The sequence below is a fragment of the Vidua macroura genome, chromosome 13 (assembly GCF_024509145.1).
Source record: "Vidua macroura isolate BioBank_ID:100142 chromosome 13, ASM2450914v1, whole genome shotgun sequence".
Lineage (NCBI taxonomy): Eukaryota > Metazoa > Chordata > Aves > Passeriformes > Viduidae > Vidua > Vidua macroura.
The window spans coordinates 4002090-4029077 of NC_071583.1; the positions used below are offsets into that span (position 1 = coordinate 4002090).

The 26988-nt window shown below is 41.4% G+C and overlaps 1 protein-coding gene and 1 long non-coding RNA gene across 6 annotated transcripts; one reads left to right on the forward strand and one right to left on the reverse strand.

Moving 5' to 3' along the window:
* Positions 1 to 1738: 1738 nt before the first annotated feature.
* LOC128814129 (uncharacterized) lies at positions 1739 to 6367 on the reverse strand. Its single transcript, XR_008439270.1, has 3 exons — positions 6278 to 6367; positions 3660 to 3792; positions 1739 to 2203 (listed from the first exon to the last, which is right to left on the reverse strand). It is a non-coding gene; the product is annotated as an uncharacterized LOC128814129 (long non-coding RNA).
* Positions 6153 to 23207, forward strand: EIF4E3 (eukaryotic translation initiation factor 4E family member 3). 5 transcript variants are annotated; one of them, XM_053989711.1, is made up of 7 exons: positions 6153 to 6226; positions 14630 to 14702; positions 16593 to 16687; positions 18718 to 18778; positions 20002 to 20068; positions 21091 to 21246; positions 21761 to 23207. In XM_053989711.1, the coding sequence occupies exons 1-7, from the start codon at positions 6153 to 6155 to the stop codon at positions 21790 to 21792; spliced, it is 558 nt and encodes a 185-aa protein (XP_053845686.1). In that variant the 3' UTR covers positions 21793 to 23207. The 5 variants fall into 5 exon arrangements, with proteins under 5 accessions (XP_053845686.1, XP_053845685.1, XP_053845687.1 ...); XM_053989710.1 differs by lacking the exon at positions 6153 to 6226 and adding an exon at positions 6496 to 6628; XM_053989712.1 differs by lacking the exons at positions 6153 to 6226; positions 21761 to 23207 and adding exons at positions 6496 to 6628; positions 20644 to 20690 and having other exon boundaries at positions 21091 to 21177.
* The last annotated feature ends 3781 nt before the right edge of the window (positions 23208 to 26988 follow it).

A 26988-nucleotide genomic window follows, 5' to 3' on the forward strand; every position in this document is an offset into this window, starting at 1 on the left:
TATTTTTTGGTGGTGTTTTTTTTTTTTTTTTTTTTTTTTTTAATAGAATTGGCCTAACCTCTCTTACAAACAGTAGAAGAACACGTGACGGCCTGATCCCATTTACATGATGCTCCCTCAATTTACCTTGATGAAGCCAAACTTGACCCTTTAATTTCAGCCACTTTTATGTGTGAAGAAGAAACACAAAGAGCAGTTTTGACCCAAATCTTGTTGTTTTTTTAAATGGATGTGCAGGATTCTCTCCCTGTGGGTGTTCCATTGCTGAAGTCAGTCTCCCTCTAGTGGTTTATTTCCAGAGGGGGCCTTCGCTTTGCTGGCTTGGACAGGTACCAAATGCTCTGGCGTGATGCAGGAAATGGAATGACCCTGCATAGGTCAGCGAGCTCGTATAAAAATACTATGTCTTGTAATTTTTATCTATTAGAATGTACTTATTTTTTACAATATCCATAGCAGTGGGGGGTTTCCATCCCAGACTCACTCTGCAGTCCAGGCTAACATGATTTGTGCAGTGTGTAGGATGTGACTCTTGCACATTGTTTCCTTCAGCTGTACACTGGGGAGCCTGTAAAAAAAAGATCAGTATTTAAGCTCATGTTCCACATCAAAGCCAGTGCCAGATGTGGTGCCAATAACATTATGACACAGAATAGCATTGAGGATGGTGCTGTTTTGGAATCCTCATGTTTGGGGAAGCAATATCTAAGTGAAACACTGCAGATATTTTACTGGAAAATTGGGGAAAGCAAGATGTTTGGAGTTTGTTTCCAACATGTAACTTTGAGACCTGTCAGGTTTCTTGCATTTATGCTCCTGACCTCACCTTTGATGGGCATCTCTTTAGCACCTCAGAGAGCCCCAGTGCTTTCCAAGTGTGGGGAACAGGGAAGGACAAAAGCAGAAGCCCAGTATCCAAAGCTAAGTAAGAAATTCCAGTCTCTTAATACCTGTTGCATGGATTGGATGCTGGGTTAAGCCAGTTCAGCTCCCCAAAGATGGCTAGGTAAAGAAATAAAGATGTAATCTAAAGCATGGTGAAGTCAATCTATGCCCTTATTTAACTTAAAAGGGTTTTGGATGAGGCTCAGCCTTCCTTCACAAGTGGTGGTAACCAGAGAGAGCTGTGATTCTGGAATGCATCAAGGATCCTGAAAAGACTGGTGTCTTTCCAACTTGTACACTACCTTGAGGTAGGTACTGCCTTCTTCATGCTTGTATCTGGCAGAACTTCATCCTGTGATTTGCTTTTAATGTACCAAAAGAACTATTGGACCCATTTTTTCCTTTATTAACTGTAATTAGAAAGCCTGGAGAAATCTAGGATCACCTTCCCCAGAAGTTAGGAAGCTCCTGTTCCATTTTCACAGGAGGTGCCATCTCCTTCCCATGAAGCATTTTACAGAATGTTCAGTTATGTAACAACTTTAAGGGTAAGGTTTTACTTTTGTTTACCTTTTTGTTAATGCTCAGCTTCTGTTGGGCAATCAGGAATCTTGGTCCCTTGGGAGATGTTAAACCACCTTCCTTTGGATGCTACTCCATAAAGTCTGCACAGTGGTTTCCATGAGAGTGATTTTGGAGCCAATTCTGTATTTCATTTTTGTTTTCACTCCTCAGGATAAAGTTTCTACACAGTGTCCTGGCCAAAGCTGACTTGATTTTAGTTCATAACTTGAGCAAGAATGATTCCATTTAATTTTGGATATATTAAAAAAAAATGCATTTACTCCTAGGATGTGGACAAAGTTCCTGTACTTTTTAATGGCTTCACAGCTAAAAAAGCAGAGGTACAAATTTAGTGTGCACATGTCCTTTCTGAGATTTGCTCTGTCATTGTCACCAAGAGTAAGTTAATAGGATTCCTGTGTTTACAAGGACACTTATGAGATGCCCACCACCACATGAACTGGCTTTACTTTTATAGATTTTAGATTTTCAAAATGCATCTGAAGGAACTTTTTTATTAAGGGAGGAAAGGATCTGGTTGAACTGCACTTCTTTTTGGACTAGTAATGTCCAAATGGTCATGTCAGTTATAGAAGCTGAGGAAAGGTTGCTCTGCTTGTTTGACTTGGGCAGGTTCGTGTATTTAAGGAAGACTTCTCTGGGAGCTTGCAGGGACCAGCTGCTTGAGGAGCCTCCTCTGTGGAGCAGGTACTGTGTGGAAAACCTTCTGTCCCCAGCAGGACTGGACACAAGCCTGTCAGAAAACCAGGGGCAGTGAGCCAGGTTGTTTTTAAGAAAACAAAGTTATGCAATATCATTTAGTTCTGACATGTTCCCAATATGCAGCAAATGAAGAACTCACTAAATACAGTATATCTCTGGCCATATCATTTGAATAAAACTTGTTTCCATGACAACCTCTGCTTAACAGCTTGGCTGATATGAAATCATTCCTAGATGAGGGAGCTTTTGCCAAAAGCATTGGGATTCAACACTTTAATATTGTGTTTTAGGGTTTAAAAAACATTTATTTAAGCCTCTGGAAGCAAATATCAACTAAAATCCCTTCATCCTCACCTCTGCTTCGGCTTTCAGATGATCAGTTTATCTTCCTGGGAACCTCTCAGGAACAGCTCCTGTGTTACTTAATATGCTTCTGAAGTCCCAGGCAGTGTTTCAAGAGCAAGTGATCGTGACACCAGCATTTGGTAGAGAAATTACATTTCATGGCTGTTGGCTCAGGCTGTGAGGCAGCAGCAGCAGCAGCTGGGCACAGCAGCCAAGGCTTGTGCTCCAGCCATCCTTCAAGTCCAGGATAGTTTATGTTCCAACCAGCTCCATCCCAGAGTGAAAAAGAGGATCTTCAGCTGGACAGAGGTCTAGCTAAGGTTGCACACCATTCATTTTTTTGTCAGCAGCACTGAACAAACCCAGGTGATCTCTTAGATGCTTTTTGAGGTGCGGTACCTGTCGCTTCAGACAGCTGTGGAACACTTCCAGGGTGGAAATGCTCTGTGACTGCTCATATGGTGCTTGTTCCCTTCCTCCCTTCCAGGTGCTACACTATTAGAATATAGCTAAAATAAGCCTAATGCTTGCCTAATATTTCTTATGTATGCAGGCATTGCAGTTGCCACAGTGATGGTGCACAACTGTCAGCAGGGGAAAGGAAGGTCCTGATGGTTTTAAGAGGCATTCTGCCCCCTCAAAACACCATTGTATTGTAGCAGGGGGATTTCCTGCTTAGCTGGGAGCAGGGACTACAGCAAAATCTACTGGAACAGGCAAATAATGTTTCAAGCACATGTAATGTACCCATTGCTGTCAAGATTTTGGGATCAGCAAGGATTATAAGGGTAGGGATTTAAATCTTAAATAAAACCACGGAAAGGGGTATGAAGTATTTATTGTTTCTTCTGGCTATAATGTGCCTTCTGCAGCTCTAATTTGCCCCCATGGGACAGCTTGGGCCTTTGTGTGGCAAGAATGTGTCTGAAACTGGGTGCAGACAAGCAGTGCTAGGAGCACATACTAGGGGGCAGAGCAGTATTCCCCACTCCAGTTTGTTAGGGTTTTTTTCTCCCCAGTTGTTCCCTGGGAAAATTTCAGCTGTTAGCCATTGGAAATGAGCTGAGCTAATCGACCAGCCGACTCCCGCTCTGCCCCACAGTCCTGCTTTGTAAGGCCTTAGCAGAACATTAGCAACTTACCTGGCGAGCCCTGCAAGGGGAAGGAAGATGTGGCTGGGAGGAGGTGTGAGGAATGGAGCCGTGAATCTCTTCTGTGGTGGGGAGCTTTAAGCAACTCATCTCTGCACCATAACACAGTCTGCTTCTGGTAAAGCTGCTTGAGAAGGTACAAGAGCAGAGGAGGCATCACCAGGGTTTCCTTGAAAAGAAACCTTCCAAATATGTAGCAAACACCGATAAAATACATTTTTAATTCAAGTCCTATAAATACCTCTCTGAAAGCGGTAATAACTTCCTGGGATTTTTAATCTCTGAAATGATTTCGCTCAAGGTGTGCTGGCAGCATGAGGTAGCTGAGCAGAATCAGGATGCTGTGCTTGTGATCATTTTTCCTTCTGAGATTCATCTCAGGAGACTCTTTTTTTCCTCTATGTCACGACTTCTTAGAAGTCTCTATAGGCAAAGGATGCATTAATTTGGTGCATCCTGTGATTGCCCTTCCTCCACAACCAAATTAATTTACTGTTAGTTGAGATTCCCACAACGTTCCTTGTGCCACTGTGAAACCTGGTATTTACCGACGTAAATAAGGAATAAATGGAGGCTTTGCATGTCGCATTTGGAATAATGATACAGGCTGTGTCTCCTGGCTCTCACTCTGTCTCAGAGGTGCAGGGGGTTTATTTCTATAGTGTTCCTTGCAGCCCAGGGTGTTTATAACAGAATGATTTGTTTTCAGCATCAGCTGTAATGTTTTAATTGATGAGCAGCTTCCTCTTAATGGAATCTGGAGCTTTTCACTGAAGTGTGGGGTTCTATCAGAGGCAGGTGCTGGATTCAAAGTTAGTTTTTGTAATGCAGTCTGGTGGGGTTGGCCGTATTTCCACAGTGATGCTGCTGCATATCCAAAATTTATACTGTGTTGGCAACCTCAGCAGAGGACACCAAAAATGTGTTAGGGGTGGAGAGTGACACTGGCAGTCACAGAGGCAAGATGTGGCCCTTTTGGGTCATAAGAAATTAACACTCTCCTCCTCTCCTCCTGTCTTCTCCAGCTCTTCTAAGAAAATCTGTGCCTAGATACAGCCATTTATTTGTAGGGCTTTTTTCAGGATTAACATTTTTGGTGGGCTCATCATTAAAATAGAGAAAAAACACTCAGAGTGGGCAAACCAATGAACTTTTAGATTCCAAGCTCTCCCAAATGGTCATTAGCTTGCCTTCTATTTAAAGAGGAATAAATTAAATTGCAAGAGATGGTGCAACTGGTTTTGCAGATCTTATTTAATTTGGACTGGCAGTTTGCATTTTCCATCTGTACAACATAATCATTAACTTTTTGTGTTTCTTCATTGTCACTGTGCAGACTGCTTTTTATGGGTAAACTCTGCCCTTTCTTACTGTTAGATTTTTATTTCTTTAAAGGAGTGTGTCTTTATTGATTTTTCTTTTAGGATGAAGTATATATAAAATTATTCATCCTACTAAATGTGCCTGCAAAGAAATCTATGTGATTCATGGTCTTTGATCCTGTTATCGTTTATGTGGGTGTTTAACTTTACTACTGTGCACAGTCCCAATGGGGAGAATCTTAATTTAAAAAGTACTATTCTAAAAATAATGTGAGGGGTTTTGCACATGCCCATGTTCGATTGTGAGGAACATCTCCCTGTAAAGCCAATGGGCTGTAGAGAAGATGGGAAAGCAGAGAAATTATTATCCCCCAAGTCGGGAAAGGTTCATTGTTGCACTGCCTCCATCCATGGTCAGTCTGCACAGTAGCCATCCCTTCATTGTGTGAATGGAGAAAATGTTTTGTCTTAAAACCTGGGTTTTTAGAAAGATTTAGTGTTTTGGTCAGCATTGCCAAGCCAAACTGAGCACAAGGGTTATTTTGTGCAGTAAGGCAGCCCCAGAGACACGCCGGGTCTGTGGTGTGACCTGTGGATGTGCAGAGAAGGGGCTGCCAGCAGCGCGTGTGAACGTGCAAGGGTTTTGTGTCCTAAAAGTGGGAGCTCTAGAGAGATTTAGTGTTTTGGGCAGCATTGCCAAGCCAAACTGAGTAAAGGTTATTTTGCTCAAAGAGGCAGCCCCAGAGACTTGTCAGGTCTGCGGTGTGACCTGTGTACGTGCAGAGAAGGGGCTGCCAGCAGCGCCGCCGTGCACGGGTACCCCGTGTGCCCCTCGTGGCCGTGGGTTGTTGTAAAGGTCTCAGGAAGAAGATCAGCGATTCCCTCCAGCTGTGCCCCGCAGGAGAGGCAGTAACGGGATGGAGCGAGCGCCTGTGCCCCTTTGTGGAGCCACCCGTGCTCTCCAATGGTCCCTTGGCCCATCTCTGTCATCACCCTGCCCTTTCCCTGTCTGTCTGTCCTTCCCATCGCACCTCGTCCCCGTCTCTCTGTCCCTCCCCTGTGTCTCGTCCAAGCCCGAGTCCCGCTGCCCCCCTCCTCGCAGCGTCCCTTGTCCCCTCCCCGCGCCCCGTCCCGCCCCTCGCCCCCCCGCCCGCCCGCGGAGATGGCGCTCAGCCCCCCCGGGCGGGACGCGCCGGGGCTGCCGCTGCACTCGCCGTGGACCTTCTGGCTGGACAAGTGAGTGGAGCTGGGGAAGCCCCCCAAATCCGTCTAGGAAGGGATGCGCACCTCTGGGATTATCCAAAGACTGGATGCGGGAAGTTAATGCTGGGCTGCGAATGGGAAACGTGCTGGTGCGAGGGATTGTCCCGGTGCCTGTCCCCATCGAGGGGGTCGGGAGCGGTTCCGCGTGGTGAAACTGGTCTGGAAACGCTTTCGGTTCTGTAGTTCAGCGGACACACATTGGTCCAGGCACCGTCGGTGCAGGTTTGAGCTCTAAATTTTAGAGATGACGCTCGCCAGCCCCGGGAATAGAAGAGTAAAGGTCGCGCTGTGCTGCTGTGTTTGTGCCCTGCTGCCCCAGATGGAGCCGGTCCCACCCACCGTGACATGCCGAATCTTACAACTCTTTAATATCAGGTTTGTCTCCCGCAGGTGATCAGTTCTTAAAATCCGAAGAGATACGTTTTGAAGGATTAGCTAAATTTATTAATTACCTGCAGGTTCTTATTACATCTCATTTGCTTGAAGTTTGAGCGGCTAATGCCGTGGAAAGAGGCTTCCAAGGGAGCTCATCCCTGTGGTGCACACAGCGAGGCAAAGGGAAGAAGTGCCAAAGTCAAAACTGAAAGTTTCTTACCAGCATTTGATGTTGTTTTCCTAGCATGTATTTTCTAGCATCTCGTTATTTAATCTACAGTTTCCTTTTCTCAATTTTTTGGGTGTATTTCTCCTCTCCCTCCACTCCAGAAGGCAAGTTTATCAGCTTTTCTGCCACTGAATATACTGCCCCATGCTATTGGTAAAATTCTCCTCTTTAGTTATTTTTCTGGTAACTTTCCAACTTGTGACAGAGAAATAACAAGGAACTGTTGAAAACAAGTCCAGTAAATCAAATCTAATAAATAAACCCAGCAATTATTTCTGATTATTCCTTTTGCAGTTGTGACGCAGTTATGGTCAGGTTCGGGATCTAAGTTGAATTTCTGCTTCTTTGTTTTTAAAAAGCATCATTTGAACTGATGTTTAATCAAATCACCAACCAGGTCTTTGTTTACATAAGCCATGTGGAGATAAGCAGGTCTATTTTTTATAATCAGGGTCAGCAGTTAAAATACATTTTGAGTTCCTGAGTCTTTTCATTTTTTTTTCTTAAGTCTTCCACAATGCTTTGCACTCTTTATTTATTTATTCAATAGATTTTTTCTTTTACTTTTTAGATCACATGTAAATAAATTTAATTAGTACTGTTGTTTCTTAACTTAAAAATCCAAGAGTGTATATATAAGAAAAAAAAGTGGGACCATAAATACATAAAATTGTGTTTTGTTTACCAGTAACAGGGATAGAATAATGACAGGAAACAAGAATGACAGCAAACAAGACGTGTTTTCTACACTCAAAAATCATTTGAGGCATTAAAAAGCACACAAGAAATGGAACTGTGATCCTGATTTACTGTCTGTGGAAGTTCACATCTCTCTGCAGAGCCCCACAGAAGAGGCTGGGACATTTATTTGTACATCCACAGGGATTTGATGGAGTCTTGGGCTTGTATCAGTTGGACTTTCTGTAGAATATAACTGTGGGCACTTTTAAAACTGACTTCAGTAGTACCTAGCATGGAGCAGTGCTGTTTCCTCAGGAACTGGTATTGATTTTTGACTGCTGCTACATTTTACCCCGTACTTGCAGAAAAAAGCAGGAAGAAGTGATGCTTAAGGATAAATAGATGTTGAGATGGATACATAGTTATCTCTTTATATTAAATTACTGTGAGAGAGATCCATGACATACAATTTTAAGATCTCTAAAACATATCTCTTCATTAAGTCATGCTGTTAAAATAAATATCCATCAGCTAAGTGGTACTTTCTGTAGCAACCAGTGATGTGCTACCCTTGGGGTTCACGGCCTTGCTTTTATCGTAGCAGCACTGGATCCATCCCCTGCTTTAGAAGTAAATGCTTTTGTTTTATCTACATCAGCACTTGTTTCTGTGAATGCCTTGGCACAGGCTGAACATCTGGAGGCTGGCATCCTGTGGCCAGGTCCTGGTTCGTTGCCATCATCCCACGCATGTCACAGGGCATCTGCATTTCCCGTTAGTGCTAAGCCTTTCTTGGTATCCGTGTCTGAAATAGCAACCATCTGATAGTGCTCTCTGCTATCTCACCCCGTAAATGCCTTAGGAAAATGAGCATGATGGAAGCTTTGGGGGAATATTATTCACCAGTTTGACATAAAGGATCCTGTCTGTGATCTTGAAATGCTTGCAGGTCAGCAGTTCCAAAAAAGGTGCAGAGAAGCTGGCAGGTGTTTTACTCTTAAGACAAATGAGATTTCCTTTTTAAAATATTCCTATGTCAAGTGCTAGAAGTTTGGAAAACATGAGTTTACATTTGCCCTTTATTTTGTCCATTCTACAGATTTCCAAGCTCGTACCCACATGTCTCATTGGTAGGATTCTTGCCTGCAGTGATGTGAGGGAGCAGGGGGAATTTCAGCAAGGCTTGCAGGGGCTTTTGGTGCCACCTTGGGAAGCTGATTCATGCTGGTAGCTCTTTACACTCGTGCTTATCTCAGGAAGACTCTGGTTCTACTTATAGTGGCTTCTGGCTCTGAAAGGAAAAGTTGCCTTCTTAGGTTTTCTACATTGTACAGTCTTTCAGTTATTTTTCAGAATGAAGTGTCAATATGCATCATTGATTATAACAAAATATGAACACTACCAATCTGGTCACTATATTGTGTAGCACATTCAACACCAGAATTGCACAAAAGGAACAGTCAAGTGACCTGACCATCAAAGACTGGGCTGTCGTGGATAACAAGCCACCTTATGCATCCCTTGAAACCATCCCTTAATGGGATTTGGGGCTGTGGATCTGGGTGTGATATTTGTGTAAATACAAAGCTGGGAAGGTGGTTATACTTTTTGATGTACATGTGGACATGATGCAAATATCCTACTTAATAAACTTTGCAAATCCCAACTGTCACTTAGCCTGGGTATCACATAGTGTGGTTTAACCCCAGACAAAACCCAAGCACCACACAGATGCTCCCTCACTCCCCCACCAGTGGGATCGGGGAGAGAACTGGAAGGGTAGAAGCTGGAAAAGTCATAGGCTGAGATAATGACAGTTTAATAGGGAAAGCAAGAGCTGCACACGCAGGCAAAGCAGAACAAGGAATTAATGCACTGCTTCCCATGGGCAGGCAGGTGTTCAGCCACCTCCAGGAGAGCAGGGCTCCATCCCATGTGACTTGGGAAGACAAACACCATCACTCCAAACATCCCTCCTTCCCCCATTTTAACTGAGCACAATGTCAGAGGGTCTGGAATATCCCTTGGCTCAGCTGGGGTCAGCTGTCCTGGCTGTGTCTCCTCCCAGTTTCCCATCATTTTGCAGGATCATGGCCTGCTTGCCCTGTTTTCTCGCCTGACTTTGAACAATGCCCTTTAGATAATCTTAATTCTCTTGCAAGGATAGCTTAACTCTTCTGTATCTTTGTGAGGGGAAGTATGTGCCTATAAACATTGTCAAATAAGCAGTGTTATTTGTCTGCTCCAGGAAAGACAAAATATTTTTACATAAGGTATTGTCCTTATGTGCTGATTTTTCTCTCTGTATGTTGTAGATGAATTCTATATAAAGCTGAGTAGATACATTTTGATAACTGAACCATTTTAATAATGTGTTAATCTTCCTAACTGAACACCGCAGATATTTGAAACAAAACTTAATAATTTCCCTTCTTTCCGATAGCAAAATTTATTTATCTAGGATCATCTATTTCATCTATTACAGCTTATGAGTAGGTGGCTTACAATAAAAAATGATGGTTAATATTATAAGAATGTTCAATCCAGTAAGTGCATTTTGACAGGCTTTGATGGCTTGAAATCAGTCTTTGTATTCATAATGGATTACCAGATTTATTTAGTTTCCACAGCATGTTTTTGACTTTATGCTTTGTAAGTAAATATTTTGCTTATTTATACCAAAAGCAGTTGTGGCTAAGCACTTACAAGGGTATTTTCAAAACTGCTTGGCAGCTTTTAAAGCTTCCACTAAAGCTGTGATGAAATTCCCACTGGGAAACAAAGGCCAGTGTGAGCACATATGAAACAACTTCTATACTTAATTCTTTGCAGAATAACAGAAAAGCTACAGTTCAGCATCAGAAATTAACATAAGTGCAACCACCTGCAGGTTTATTCATGGATAAAACAATGGAATTTATCTTTGTATCCTTTGTTCTTTATTTGTGCTGGAATAATGAAGGAGTAGCAAAGAAAGCTGGCATTAGGATTCATTTTGTGGAGATTATTCCTCTTTCCACGTTCTTGTGTGATTCACCACGAGATGCTGTACAGTGGGTCTGGCCTGATTAGGCAACTCAGTCTTGATACTGCACTAAATTTTCTCCTATAAAGGTTCTGAAGATGCAGTGGCATCACAGGGCCACTGAAACAGGCAGAAACAGGCAGACCAGGAGAACCACAGAAATGTTTTATGTGCAGACTCTCCATGGGAAACCCAGATGTATAATTGTAGGTGAAGTGGTGACAGAACTATTTCCACCCCCAGAGGATCTGTCAGTGCCAGGCTGGTGCCTGCTCCTTCCTGTTCCTGTGCTCATGGGGATTGGCAGGGCCTGTTGAGTTCTTGGAAATGAGTTGTTCACCATGGCAATAACTGACAGGTCAGTAGGGCATATTGGATTGATTGTGTTGTTGATGGCAGTATTATCTGAATGAGAAGAATCCTGTAATGGCTTCATTTCGAGGGTCAATATTTGCAGGGTCTTGTTTTGTAGTACACGTACTGAGGTTTTTAGTAAAGTACACAACTCACTACTCCTACCTTAAAGTGCAAGTTTTTGCTGGAGAATTACAGAAATAGGAATTTCTACAGATTCTTTCACTTGAAAATAATCTGTCATTTCTCCTAACTTAATTTAAACTTAACTTAAAATGCGTACTCAACTAAAAAGAAAATAAATCACAATTTCATGGGTTTCAAGGCACAGAACTCCTGAGTGGTAATCTGTGTGGATCTGCTGAGTTTCTGGGTGAAACAGAAACAATACAGCTCAGATTTGTCAGCAGTCTGGAATTTTGCAGGAAATTCAAGGCTTTTTTCTTCTGTCTGTTTAAAATACTGTCCCTGCCTTATACTCATGCATTAAACCAAATTAGTGCAGGTGTAAATTCTGGAGCAAACGATCCTGAACTTTTAAATTGATGCATCATCATTTTCTCAATTATGGGATTTTAGTAGGATTTTGGTTTTGCTTGATTGTTTGTTTTTCAGATGAAAACATTTGGGTGTTCATGCTCATATCCATAAGTGACTTACACTTTCCAGAGTTGAATGAAAGGCTGAAATTACACTGTCATCTGGTGGGTCTGGAGCACTTACCAGGCAGGTTACTAGGAATAAATGGTCACTCACCATAACTTTTTAAATAGGTAATTTTCTGGTTGGTTGGTGCTTTCTGCCAGCTCATCACAGTTTCTCTGGAAAACATTATTTGCAACTATCAAAATGAACCATTTTATAACCTTGGAGTGGTATATTCTGTCTACCTGTCTTAGCTGCTCTTTTAAATGGCATTAAATTTGCTAAATGGCCACCTTGATGATCTAGGTAACCTTTGAAGGCTTTAGCTAGAGAATAGTTTTAATCTTTTATTTGAGTAGACCTTACTATTGAAGCAACTCAGTGGCAGTATCAGCACAAGACTATCAAGTGATGATAGTATCTGTTGTACAGCATATGTAATGCCAGATGCCTTGGTGACTGCTAAGCCTCCAGTGGCAGAAATAGTCCAGAAGAGAAGTAATTTCTTGGGCAGTGGGGTGAGGCAAAAAGAGGCAAAATTTATCTCAGGTTTTGCCTGTTTCTGTTCCATTCTACTTGGAACAAAGCATTAGTAGGGAGGTGCTAGTATGGTTAGCAAGAAAAGAACAAGGGGTAATTGATTGTGAATCCACTGCTCTATACTGACAAATAAACCACTTGATAAGTTTTAAAGTCTGTTTGAGCTTACTACCTTTTTTGTGTGGTTTCAAAAGCAATCTAACTGGTTCTGTTTCTGTAAAATACTCTGAATTTCTCTTTTTGCTCTTTAATGCTGAGTGTATAAAATGCCAAAACATGCATGCGAAAAACCCCAGACCTCCAAACTTTACTATGATAATTCCTTTTATCACGTTGATACAGATTTTTTTTGTTGCTGGTTTTAAGTTACCAGTTTTTTCATGGGAGCTCTCGTAGTTCATGAGCCACTGGACTTCAAGCTGTGCCATGGTGATTTCTTGTTGATTTTTTTGTTTGTTTCCTGCCAGTTCCACCATGGAAATGTGTTCTTAGTTTCGGTAATTAACAGGCAAGTAGTAAAGCAGATGTTCATTTGCCTGCTTTATACTGAAAAAGTTGGGAGGTATTTTTCTGCTGGTTTTGTATGTATTTTTAAAGCAGCTTATTTTAATAGAAGCCTTGAAAAAAACCTTAGAGCTATTATTAGACTTTTGAAGATGTGACGCTGTTTCAGTAGTTTTGCATATTAAATTTCTTCCTTTGCATGAATATCTAGGGTTTGCCCAGAGCTTCAATTATATCTGTAACAACTGAGAGCAGCTTCAGTGTTTCCCTGGACATATTTCATGCTGATCAGATGTATCAGGGAGGATGCTGAGATCTGGTTTGCTTTTATCCTTTCTTCAGCTGGTACCCGAGCAACAGCTGCGTTTTCTTCTGTTTCCTTAAACCCTTCTGTTTCCAGATTTAGTAATTTTACACATTTTTGTTTCCTCTTCTGAGACACAATGGGAGGTTGCTTTTGTCTTTGATCTTCCTTTTTCTTTAGAAATCCTATTTCAGCTTCTGAAGGGAAAGAAAAATGTTTCTAGTTCTAAGAAATTGAATGTGCCTTAGCAATTTTGACCTCATTCCCCCAAAATTGTGCCTGGGAATTGTAAGGTGGGTGTTAGGATGTTAGTGTAGTGACAGGAACACAGGGATTTCTGGGGGTGTGGATGCACCATCCCATGTCTCATGCACTGAAGAGTCATGGAAAAGGTTATAAATAGAACCATTTAGGTTGGAAAAGACCTTTCAGATGATGGGATGCAGCTGGTGCTGTGTGTGCCTAAAGAATCACAGAATATCCTGAGTTGGAAGGGACCCATGAGGATCATTGAGTCCAACTCCTGGCCCTGCACAGGACCATCCCCAAGGGGCTGTGCTTGAGAACATCGTCCAAGTGCTCCTGGAGCTCTGGCAGCCACGGGACTGTGACCATTCCCTGGAGAGCCTGTTCAGTGCCTCACCACCCTCTGGAGGAAGAACCTTTTTCTGATATTCACCCTAAACCTCCCCTGGCATTGCTCCAGCCATTCCCCTGCGTCCTGTCAGTGGTCACCACAGAGATCAGTGCCTGCCCCTTTGCTTCCCCTCCTGAGGAACTTGTAGACCGCAACAAAATCTCCCTTCAGTCTCCTCCAGGCCGAACACACCAAGTGACCTCAACCACTCCTCTTATGGCTTCCCCTGAAGGCCCTTGAGGGAGGGAAGCAGCTCCAGGTGGGGGCTGGTGATGGCCAGTGTGAGGGTGAGCTACAGAAGCTGAACCACGCCTGTGGTGTACCAGGGTGTCTGGCAGCGAGACCAGCCCAAGGATGTCTTGGCTTACAGGGCGTGTTGGTGATAAATGCGGCTTGAAGGCATCAGTCTCGGCAGTGGAAGTCACGGAGGTTCCCTGGGTGCGTTGGGCGCCACAGCCTGACCTGTGGGACTTGTGTTTCTCCTCAGCCCCGTGCGTGTCCCACCCTGCGGGGGTAGCGAGGCGCTGTGACCGCGGCTGAGGGCGGCGCGGGGCTGAGGGAAGGGGCGGCCGGGCCGGGCCCGCCTGCCCGCCGGCTGTGCGCCTGCGCCACCTAGCGGCGCGCTCTGAGGGCCCCGCGGCGCAAGGTGCGCGGGTGAGCTGCTTTTCGGAGCGCGAGGCACCGGCAGCGCCTTCAAATGCTAAAAACGGCGGCTGGGGTGTACTTTTCAATTCAAATGCATTCTTTTCAAAGGCGTTTGAAAATAATTCCGGGGTGCGATCATGCGGTCCCCTTCTGGTAGCCTGTGAACAGCAGGGCTTTGATGGTGTGAGGGCAGCACTGTGCTGCTTGGCTAAAACTCCTGATACTTCTGTTTAGTTTTACGAATTACCTGGCAAATATTAATTTATTCGCAAGTATAAAAGAACTTTAACTCCTATCTTGAAATGATTCGTGATAATTTGGAGTTGCATGCAAACGTTTCAACTTCACACTCATGAGATTTGCATTCCCTCTCCATCTCCCTTCTCTCCCTCCTTGATAAAATAAATATTTTAATTAATCAGTACTTTGTCTTCAAGGTCACTTCCTGGTACAACAGCAGCTGAATGTGCATTAAATTTGAAGAAGATATATACAGTACAAACAGTGCAGGTAAGGTGCCTGGCTCTGCTACAGGAGCTGCCACGTGTTATTAATGTCACTTCACACCTCAAGTTTCATTTTTCCTCCTAGGATGAGTCACACCTGTGGCTTTGCTTACCTGAGGTGTGAAACGTGAGTGTTACTGGTGTTGTGTGTTTGTGTTACTGAGTCAATGTTTGAATTTCATTTGTCTTTCTGGATGGGGAAAGGAGGAGGCAGATTGGATTGGGCATGTGGATTCTTAACCCTTCCTGAGTTCCTAGTACATTGAATATTTGATGTACTTTAAATGTCTTTCCAGTCTTTTCTCCTTTTTCTAATACAGAAATTAATTGCACAAAGACTAAAAATTGCAGCATATGGATTTTTTTTTTTTTGGGTGGAGTGTCTCTCCTTGAGTATGTATGTAAAAACAGATTCTAGCAAACTGAATTAAAGGACTCTTAAACTGTGTAATACTTGCAGCAGTGAGAAATTTTGCATGTCTTTGTCATCTGCCATTGCCTAGCAGTGGGTATCTCTTGCAAGTAAAATTGTATTTCTGTTAGCATGAAGTGTGTAGCACAGTGGTATTTGTCTCACCTTTGTGCTAAGCTGACTATTTCACTAAATCCCTGAAATTTTAGGGTAATGCCAGACCCTTCTCTTTGAGAAGCACACCTGTAGCAATCTACTGAAGTTTTAAATAAGGCTTTCTCATGAAGGTCTGCACAACTTCGTACATGGCATGAGATTTCCAAACACAAAACCTTCCAAACCACATCCCTAGTTCAGGACAAAAAGAGCTCTCAAATGTTTACACAGCCAGTGTACCTCTGCTCCTTCTGCAAGTAGCTTTAGGGTTTGGGCACACAAGCATTTAAGAGTAAGATCATAGTCAAAATGGGTATTTCATACCAGGTTTTTATATTTTAGTAGTCTTCAATTTCTTCTTGTGGCTGGGTAGAGGTAATGGCTGTTAGGCAGAGTTGCCAAGGGCCACAAAATTTTATCACATAATGTTGCAATCCTTGCTTCTAAAGTTGTACTAGTGATTAAGTATTAGATATTACTTAATGTATTAGATAATACTTACATATTATATCTAGATAATACTTAATGAGTTGCACTAATGATTAATATTGCATCACCACATGTTGGTGCAATTTAAGTCTCTAAAAATCCTTTCTATTCCCATCTGTTGGATAAAGAGAGAAGAGATTGGATTATTTTCAATCATCCCTCCCTGTTGCTCACTACTGCTTTTGGGTGCCTTTTTATCCACCCTGAACCTCCCTGACAGCTTCTGCTTTTACCAGCAGAAACATTGGGAAGTAATCCAATGGTTCCTGGTAACGTGAATCTTTGAATTTCTCCCCCACTCCTGTATTAACATCTGCATCTCAGGTTCTTTGCATCTGGTTGAAACCTTTCACTCAGGCAAACTAATTGGTTGCTGGTTAGACATTTAGTTCACCAGCATTATTGTTTGTGGTGTTTTTGTAACTCAGGATAAACAAAATGACACTTAGGCTAGTCATAAGTGAAGCAAGGTGGATATTTAATATAAATATATCTTTTTAATATGCTATGGAAGTTTTATGTACTGGTTTGTTCTGACATAGCCAGTGTAACTCTGGTTTTGATGATTTTTTTCCCCTCTGTATTCAAAAGGATAATCCACATTTGGACTGCTTCCCTTTTTTCCACCTTCATGTATGCAGGATTGGCATCTAAAAAAAAATAAAAGTAGAAATGATTCTGTAAGAAGTTCCTTTCAGAGCATTTTATTATAACATAGAAGGTGCCCATTCTCCAGGAGAAGGATGTGTGTAATTGGTTCAGAGGAAATTAGCAAGGAAATAAATCTGCATTAAACACTCTCTTGTGTTAATGCAACTAATATTTTTCCTTTTCAAGGATTTCTGGAGTGTCTACAACAACATTCCTCCCGTGACAAACTTGCCTCTGAGATGTAGCTACCATTTAATGAGGGGAGAAAGGCGCCCACTTTGGTACGTGTGCTGTCACCAGACATTTCTGGGAATAGGCAGTGGAATAACTTGAAGGAGTGAAAGGTGTGGGACAGGAGGGTCTTGTTTCTGTTGGCTGCAAACACCTGAACTCAAGAGACCAATGAAAGAAATACCCCGATGTTCTTGTTCAGTTTAAAAGTGACTTGTACCAAAGAGTCTTTATTAAAAACACAGACTGTAATTTCATTGTCCACCTCTGGATGTGAGTGTACAAAAATAGATTATGAAATAGAAGCTGAGAAATTAGAATATGACTGAATTTCAATTTAGGAGTACACAGAATAAGTTACTTCTATTTGAAATTGTTTTAGCTTGCACATTATTTTCTTTCAACTGAAGCTGGTGAAATAATGATGCAAACAACTGATGGTCCTTCACTCCTTTTTCACGTGTGCAGAAGTGCAGGTGAAGTCCATGCTTCATATGCCTGTACATGGCCGTGCACCTTGGATCAAAAGTAATTTAAGACTTTATGAGGTGATTAATTGCAGCAAATTCCTACTTGATTGTAGGATAGTAATGGAATAAAGTATAAATAATTGGTGTTTTCCTTTCAGAAGTCAAATTTTGCATCCCTTCTTCCTGCTGCAGTTCTGTTGCATCTCAGAGAACCTCAGCATTTTCTGAAGAGTTTTGATCTTTTTGGCATAATTTACGTAGATTGTGATTGCATTAGTGTTCTTTAACTTAATCATAGTTGTCTAACTTTGTGGTGACTTACTACAGAAGATTTCTGTCCTAATCTACTGGAAATGTAAATTTTCTAAAGTGAAATGCATCTGAAAGTCTGTGTTACTTTTCTGAAAATACTGTGACTCATCAGGATAGCTAAAGTGGGTATGAAAAAACATTGTTATCTGTATAAATCAACTGGGCTATTGTGTCCAGGCCTTCCTATCTTTGTAAGGATGAATGAGAGCATTTAGGGGTTTGATTTTTTGAGGTTTTTAAAAATATTTTTAGTTTTCATTTGTTAAGCGACTACTAGAGGTGTAAAATGCAAAGATAATTTTTGAAAATGAAACACTTTTTTTTAGCCTATCAAAGTAATTTTGCATTTTAGGAAAGGGATTGCAAGAGATTGATCTCCTAATCAGTAATTTGCTAACTTTTCAATAATTACTGCCAAGAAGCTTTTCTCAGATTACCATTACAGTGTATTGGCCAATTTCAGCATTTTATATTTTTTTCTTTTAGAAAGAAAGAGAAATCCTGAAGTAAGAATTGAGGATGCAAATTTTTGAAGAAGTCCTCCCAAAGTTTCCCCCTCTTTTCCCCAGCATCTGTCAGGATTGGTGGGAGACCATTGATCCTGAGGAATCTCTATAGGTATCACACTGGGTACAGATATTCCAAAGATGAATTTTTAGGTCATTCCTTTAATTTGGCCTTTACAGAGTTTTATCAGAAAACTAGAAGCCCTAATTTAAAGTCCTAGAAAAAGAATTGTGACAGAATAAACTTGAGAAGCTCACAGGTTAGTTCACTGTGCCTTTGTCATTACAAGGCAGTTTAATGCTTACATCTGCCCTGACCCGTGGCAGCTCCAGTCTTTTTTTAATAAGGGCAATTAATTTCTAGCTGTCATAAAACCGAAATGAAGTGTGCTCGTGTTCTTTTATTAAACGGAATAAACGGAAGAGTAAAAAGCTGCTTCTGTGAAAATATGCCAGAGGTTTTCCAAAATTAAAGGTTACCATAGTAAAATGTAAAATGGTTTTGTGGCTTGTTCCCATACAGTGTGCAGCCACTTCAAAGATGGTCTGTAGTCAGGGAAAATACAAGTGTTTTCCAACACACAAAACTTAGGAAAAGGATTAGGTGTTGAGAGATACACTTCATATGAACAATGAAAGAATTATCTCTGATGTCAGAAGTCAGAGTCATGCTGCCTGGAGTTAGTAATTGCATTTCAGATGGGATTTTTCTGGGAAAATTAAACCACAAACATAGAGTTATCTAGATGTGGATTTGAATGTGTATTTTCACTGATCTATTTCCCATAACAGGGAAGAAGGAAGCAATGCCAAAGGAGGTATATGGAAAATGAAGGTCCCTAAAGAAAGTACGGTATGTAACACTGACTCTTTACTCAGACCTTGTTTAGTAAGGGAGTTTCTTTAAACTCTGTTTGATAAAGCTGTTGTAAAGGTTTTTACTTCTTACATCACCCAACACAACAACCAAATACTACTTTAACTTCCATAACCTTTAAGAGTCAAAGAGCAGAAGTTTATTTTTCAATAATTACATATCTCTTGCTTTAGATAACATTTGGCAATGAATTATAAAAAAAATGAAAGCTACAGTGTTTCAATTTAGAAACTTGGTAATTTATAATCACCTTTGTTCTTAAGACTGTTTGCTTATGGGCAAAGAAAAATAGAAAGACCTTTTCCTGATAATCTATGCTAAATTATATATTTTTTTCATTTAAAATTGTGAAAGATGAAGTCTATTCTGGCATATTGAGCTCGAATGAAATAACTGTGTTTCTCTTTGCCTCTCTAATCAAATGCATGTGAATAACTTCTGTGAACTGTCACAGAAAGGAGATTTGACCTCTTCACACATGGTGTTTATGTGTGTAAGTGTGCTCTGGATCAGACCTTTAAACAGAAAAAGTGAAGTGTCAGAAAAATGTGACAGCCTTGCAGAAGGCATTAAATGCTGAAAGATGGTACTCAGAATTTCAGCCAAAAGTTAATTGATTTTTGCCTGTGGGCTTTTTCCTTGTATGTGAGCTGCAGCTTTCCTTCCCCACAGTCCCAAGTGGTCACAAAAGACTGAAATTGAAATTGTCTTTTTCCTCCTATAATCCAAGGTGTGAAGACTGTCAGAAGTGACAAGTGGTTTGGAGAGCCTGAATTACTGGGCAGTGAATTTAGGGACCCCAGAGGCCTTGTTTTTCAGAGGCTGAATGACAGCCCCTTTTTGACATGAAGATACTTTTGATCTCTCAAACTGTGCACCACATGGCCTCAGTCACTTCTGAAAGGTTTGCTTGAAGGTGAACTTCAGCCAGCTTTCAGTGCCTTGTAAATAGCATTTTCTGTTTCTTATTTTTTTTGGCTTCATTCTTCATCAAACGTGGGCACAGCATCTCCTTGGCTCAGATGAAACATCTTGTACAGACCCAACAATTAATTATATAACACAGCATGCACTTACAAAAAATACTTATTTTTTTCTAGACAACCTCAGAAAGAGAAGACACGCAAAACTGAGCTAGCAAACCTAACTTTCAATTTAAGAAATAATAATGTGAATGTAATATTTTTCTGCCTCCTTAGGCTGCAGTTTGGAAAGAGCTACTGCTAGCAACTATTGGAGAGCAGTTTACAGATTGTTGTGCAGCAGGTAATGATTGAGACATTTCTCCATCATTCTTTTCACCATATTTGCTTCTCTTCTAAGCATGAGTGTTTTGATAAAAGTGGCTGTTACAGTGACAGTGAATAGCCTGTTAAGAATTGTCTTTCACTGGCTATCATTCCATGAACAAGAATGGCCTTTCTCAGGTTTACAGAGCAGTTCAGAAATAACCTTTTAAATGGTCTCTCACACCCTTTATATACTGCTAGGGTTGTCTTGGGGTCACTTTAAGCAAATATATGATATTCTGCTGTCCACAGAGGTGGCTCTTGCCCTTGGCCTTGTGCTTCTGACACCACCTTTGTGTATTGTTAGTGACCCTTTCCTTGGGATGCACAGAGCAGCTGTGCCTTGGAGCTCACAGCTGGAGCAGCCACTGCTCCCAGCTGTGGCATGGATCTCCACAAAGCTGCATCCTGAGAACTTCACACCAGAAAGGGCTTCTTCAGTGTAGCACTGAGTTACCAGCACTGGCAGCAGCAGCAGCCTGGCTGGGGCTTTATTAATTCATTAATTTTATTTTCTCTTTTTTCCTGTTGCTGCCTTGACAAAATGTAAAGGAAAAAGAGAGCAAAGTCTGGGAAAGCTGGTGTCTGATCTCCACCAGGTACTTTTCCTGGGGTTTTAGTTGTTTCACTCTCATCCTCCCATTTCTGCTTGTAGACATCACTGTGGGTAAGTTGTCTTTAGTAGTTCATATTGCTGACCTTACTGGAGGGAGTCTTGTGATTCCATTCTAATCAAGTCTAAGAGTGCTAATAGCAAAGTTGAATAATCCTATGGCACTTCATAAAAAAAAAACATGAGGTAATATTTCCAATAACTTCTTTCTGGTAACTAGTTTGTCTGGTTTCAACATTGGTATTTTCCTCACTGGAGATTGCTCCTTTTTTCACATCTTTATTTTTTTTTCCAGCTTTTGGGCACTGTTTCATAATACATAAGTAGCAAGTTAGACATGTCTCACTTTTAAAGTATTCCTTGATGGTTCTTCCCCTTCTGTGCAGATGATGAAGTAATAGGGGTTAGTGTCAGTGTTCGTGACCGTGAAGATGTTGTGCAAGTCTGGAACGTGAATTCCTCTTCAGCAAGCGAAGCAAAAGTTTTAGAAAAGATACATAAACTTCTTCCACACACATCTTTTAAAGTGATCTTTTATAAATGTAAGTAATTTGTACTGTTCATTTCTATCTTCATTAGAAAAACAAGATGGTGATAGGGTATTTCTATGGAAATATTTTGCCTGATTCATCATTAATCACTTAAGAACGTAGCATCTGACATTGCATTAAATTATGTCCCTTCAATGTAGAAGTTAGCTATCATTCAAAAGATATTTAAAATTTCATTGTACAGTCTATTTTGTTTTGTATTTAATGTGCCGATTCACAAAACAAATTAAACAAATCTCTTTGTAACTCTCAATGCTACATACTGTCCAATTTAAGTATTAATTGAGAGGAACAATTTGCAATCAGGATTTTAAGGGATCTCATATTTTAGGCTCCCTATAAATATATTATCAAACAGTTTATTCTGAAAGATCCCTCGTTGGCACATTGTGTTCTCCCTTGACTGATTTATACATTTTTATCTTCTCTTTTTTTAATCTTTTCAACTCCTTGACAGAGTTTACATGTTCTTCTATTCCTTTTTTCCCCCTTCTTTCTTTCCTAGCCCACAGAGAGCATCGTGCTTTTGAAGGCTGATGTGGAAAGCATTGAATGCATTGTATGCCAAGATCATTTGTTGTTATTTGGTGTTTTGAGCTGGTCTAGACAAGGAGGAGGATGGTGGAAGCCCTGCAGAAGTGCTACATGGGGTTGGCCCTTTTGAGTTGCTGATATTTAACACTGGCCTATTGCTACTGAAAATGAAAACAACCCTGAACAGTTGCCTTGACCACTAAATACGTGATTCATTGCTTCATGTTGAGCTGGTGTTTTTAGTTCTTAGTTGTCTCTCTAAAAATATATTTTGGCCACTTGTTTGTTCACCCTGATTATATTTGTTTCCATTTCTTTGAGATAGTTGGCTTTTTCTTCTGTGTTGTACTTAGTGAAAAGCAAACACGCAGAGATGCTATTCTGCTTTTCCAAGATGTGCTGCACATACAGGAATCCTGGCTTGGGGAAATGTGTTTTCAATTTTCACTTTGAAACATTCCTATCGCGTTAAAATTTACTCACTGGTTTTGTCCCAAGAGAGAAAGGAATTGCACTGCATTTATTCTGATGTTCAGTGTAATCTGGTCTTGCACTGACAACAGCACATACTGTAAATGTAAATAGAAAAAGGTACCTTAAATGAGCAATTAAAGAGAACACATTTATATTGGGACTAATCTTGTGTAGGATGATGTTAATGTCTTTTAATTGTATTGATTTCAGAAAAGCCCTTGTTCAGGTTAGAATCAGAAATTTCTCAGTAGGAAACCCTGAAAACTCAACACCTCTTATTTAAGGGTGATGGAGTATTTATGGTTTTATATTGTATGCTCTCATATGCTATCTTTCTGTACATCCATGAAGAAGTGTCATGAGTAATTTCTAATGAATTGTACAAACTGGATCCATTCCTCCCACTTCCTTAAGTACATCAGGCCCATGCCTACACCCACTAGGACAGTGTCAGAATTGCTGCTGACTTCAGTGCAAAGGAAGAGATCCCATTGTCTGTAGTTCCAAGCCCTCAAAACTTCCTAAGTGTCCTTTTTAAAATAAACAAAAAATACAGAAAAGAAATTTGTGTTGCAGCTTGAATAGGAATATAAACAGTACTAACCTTTAAATGTCTGTCTCTATTAACTCTTTGAGGTGTTTTAATACATTACCAAAGACTGATGTGGTTCCTCTTACAAGAAGGTGCAAGGTAGAGATGAACATACCCTCTGCTGAGAACTCCTTCATCCTTTAGAGGTTTTTGTCTGGTTGCTCTTTAAGTTGCACTGATTTCCACATCTTTAGTATATTAAGAGGCAGCCATAAAAATCAAATAAATTTAAAAATAAGTATCACACATTTGAGATTTTTTCTTTACAACTTTATCTTGTACTTACAACTTTAACCTGTATTTATGGATTAAAACTGTGTAGTTAATGAGCATTATTAATTAAACACATTTTCTAAAATCCAAGTGTCTTGCTTCTGTAATTGCTTTCTGGGATGAAATGTTACTGGTCCTGCTTCTTCAAACCTGTGTATTTTATATTAAAACTTACTCTTTTAAAAGCTGCTTTTTCTTAGATTATTTTTTTTTTCAGTGAAGAAGTGTAAAGTACCAGTGGATACTTGCAGGGATGTACCTGGACAGCCTCCAGGCCTGTGTGATGGAGGGGAAAAGTGACTTCAGAGAAGTGAGGGCTAGAACACAGTGAGGAGAAATGTTTTCAACTGCTTGATGAGCAAGATTTTTCACTTGAAATATTTCCCTGTCTTTGGAGGAAATGTAAGTGGAATACTAATGGAGAATTAATCATGCACCTCTCCCTCTGCTTCCTTTTACTTTTGGAAACAAGCCACAGCCTCTTATTTCTTCCCCAGGTTTGTTTTCAGGATGGATGTTGATTCCGGTAGAGCTGGAGCTGCTGGCAGAAGGGGCTGATCTGGTGATGTCACTGGAGCTTTCCAGTTTAAGGTATTACTTTATTCATCCAACTGCAGGCAGATATTTTTATGTTGTTGCCTTGTATGCCTCTTTAAAATTAAAAACCTCTCTGCTTCAACATTGGGTAAAGACTTAGAGACATCATTCTAGCTGTAGGGTAGGGTAGCTACAGGCTGACTATCAAGGTCCATATTTCAAATTGTTGTAAATTTTTCATTCTTCTAAGTTACTAGTCTATAAAATCAGGGATTCTATTTTTTTTTTTCCATATGCCTTAATTCTGATAGTAGTTGTTAGTATTACTTAGAATAAGGGTTGATGGATATCTTCTCAACTAAAATTCAGAGTCTCTTATGCCACAATCCAGGACTGGGCTTGATCAAACTGGGTAGTGCAAGTTCACAGGAACACGACAAATTGCATATTGGAATTTTGCAACCATTGATTTTAAGACTAAGTAGAATTTTTGAACTGTCCTTTCATTCCTACATCTGTAGGGATATATTTATACCAAATCATGTTCAACAGTTAATTTTTATACTCTTTTAAATATTAATTATTTTCACCTGGAGATTTGCTTTATTGAACTTGATTAAATGAGCCCTCTAGTACTTCAAAATCTTCTAAATTGTTTAAATGGGTATCAGAGAAGTGCCTACAACTTCCTATCAAAATTAATTTCTGCTGGCATTTCAATGTAAAATTAAAACATTTTACTTTCATAGTGACAGACTGCAAAGAAACTCCAGACTGAATGAAATGAAAGAATGAAATGAAAGAAACCTCCTTGTCTCTTGGGGTGGGAACAAGCCCTGGCTGATCCCTTCCACACTGGAATGATGCCTTCGGGCACTATCCAGAAAGGCTGAACCTTCTTCTGTAACTGGAGCACTTGTCACTTTTATCCAGGCTGTTTTGTGGATTTTGTGGAAACTTCATATCCTTGATACACCTGGGAAGGCAGGTGAGATGAGAGCTAAGAGGAGAGTTCTGGCTGTGTTTCAAAGTGTTTGTAGCACCTTGTAAAAGTGCTCACTGCATCCTGCTGGGGAAAGCTTGGGTGGTAGGTGGAGGGTGCTGTGGAGCTGAAGGGGCACTGCCAGCCTCTTGCATGGGCACAGGCGTGGAGGAAGGAAGGGGATGCAGCACAAGAGAGCACAGGGGAAGAGGAGATGCTGACCAGGCTGTGGTTGAAGCCACCTGAGCAACTGGAGCCAGGCAGGAGAGCCATGGATTGGTAGGAGGAATGAACAGTTTTTTACTTTTGAGTGTTAGACTTGTTCTGGTCTGCACCTTCCCAGGGCTGAAGACGGCCACTGGCAGCAGGTGGGGACCGAGCTCTGCTGCTCCCCTCACCTTTGTGGCCATCACTAACTGCTCTCCAGGCTGCAACACAATGGCTGCTGGAGGGATTAGTTGGGAATTTCACTTAACAGGGATGAAGGGATGTCTTCTGGGGCTGGCTAATTAACAGGATTTTACTCTAGTAATTAAATAGCAGTTTGTTGAGCACAACTTATTTGATAATATCTTTGGAAAACATAACAATTAGCAGGCAAGGAACGGCAGCTTTGCCTCAAAAGCCTGTCCCCAACCAGTTGCTGACATGGTTTTAACCTTTCCTTCCCCAGCAGAGACAGTGTTGACTATTAATTTATTTGGATTTGCTGCTGTTGCTGGACAGCTTGTTCACCCTCTGCTGTCACAGCAGCTGGTTCCTCTAAGGCTTTATCTCAACTGAAGGGGCTTGAGATGTGCCACATGTTGCTCTCTCTAGCACTTCCTTTGTAATGCCAGTGCTGGAAGACAGGAGTGTTTGCCGCCAGACAAAAGAATATTTTTATTTTTATATTCTTTCCATGGCAGATTAACCAGAAGGGATGAAAGCTAAGAGTTGTCTTAAAACATAAACCTGACAGAGGGAAATTATTGATCCCACACAGCTTATATAAACCCTCTCATCTGCACACACACATGGAAGGGGGAGGTGCCTTCAGCTGGAAATTTTTCCTGTCTTCATCTCTCTGTCTTGTAATGATTCTCTTAGGACAACGAGGATGAGGAAATTAGATTAGACAAACAGTGGGAGATTCCACGGTTTGCTATAAAAGCCACCTCCAATCTTTGCTACACTTTGACAGCTCTCAATTTCTTAATTTGACAAGGTAATGAACACTGGATTGTTTCTGAAACCGTATGTACCATGGCGCAGGGGAATGGGGGCTGTGCTCTGCACGGGGCCTACCCACCCCAGCAGCTTCCTCCCACCCAGGTTACAGAACCTCATCCCTGGGAGGGAGGTGGTGTGTGCAGAGCCAGGGCTGGGAGCTGTGGTGTTAGTGCAGGGCTCTGCAGGATGCTCCCGTGCCAGGAGACAAGTGGACCTGCCTCAGGAGCATGTGTCATCTCCAAGAAGCCGTGCAGCAGCTTTTGACCTCCCCGTGTTTTGCTTGGCTGGGCAGTACATCGTTTCCTTCCACTCTCCCCGAGGCTGTGCAGACAATGGAATGGGCTGGCTGAGCCAGCCAAGCTAAATACAGCAGGAGACATCCCGTGGGTACCTCCCAGGCACAGCATTCCTGGAGTGGGCGGGCGGGCATCCATGCACCTGCATGGCTCTTGAGTCCAGCCTGGTGCTCTGCTCCTAGTAAAGGGGCAGGAAAAAGGGCTTTAAATGTGGTGGAGAAACTACCAGCTGTAGGGAACAATGTCAGTGGGAAGTGCAGCCGTTTTGGAGCAGTCCTGGGGTGTTGCTGCACAGTGGTGAGGCCAGGAGCAGAGTTTCAGCTTTGACTGCTCCCTCTCCAAACTGCCCATTGCAAGCCCAGTGCCTGTGATGTGCTCTGTCTCATGGAGGAACTGGGAGCGTATCCATCAGCACTGAGGCCCCCATAAATAAATAAGCACATGGGAGCAGGCTGGAAGTGAAGTAGGTATCATTCATCATATGAGGGGGCCTGGAGTATGTTCAGCTCATAATGTGTAACAGAGTTATGAACAGGCATGGGATGGATCCCCTTCTTTTTGGATCATGATTCTGTGTAATAAACATGCAAGACAATTTGTATAAAATAGTGAGGATTCTTTCCTAGAGAAGTCATTTAAAGCTATATTTGCACATAAGTGAACAGCTCAGAAGAATGTTTTGTAGTTACATTTCCATACAAGTGTGCAAAGAGAAAACAACCCAGTCAGCAAGTGATGGATGGTACATGTAATCCTGTGCCATGATGTGCCTTCCCTGGGTAAACATATTCCGTGGCCTCCCACCAGGGAAGCACCCATCCTGGCACCTCTGT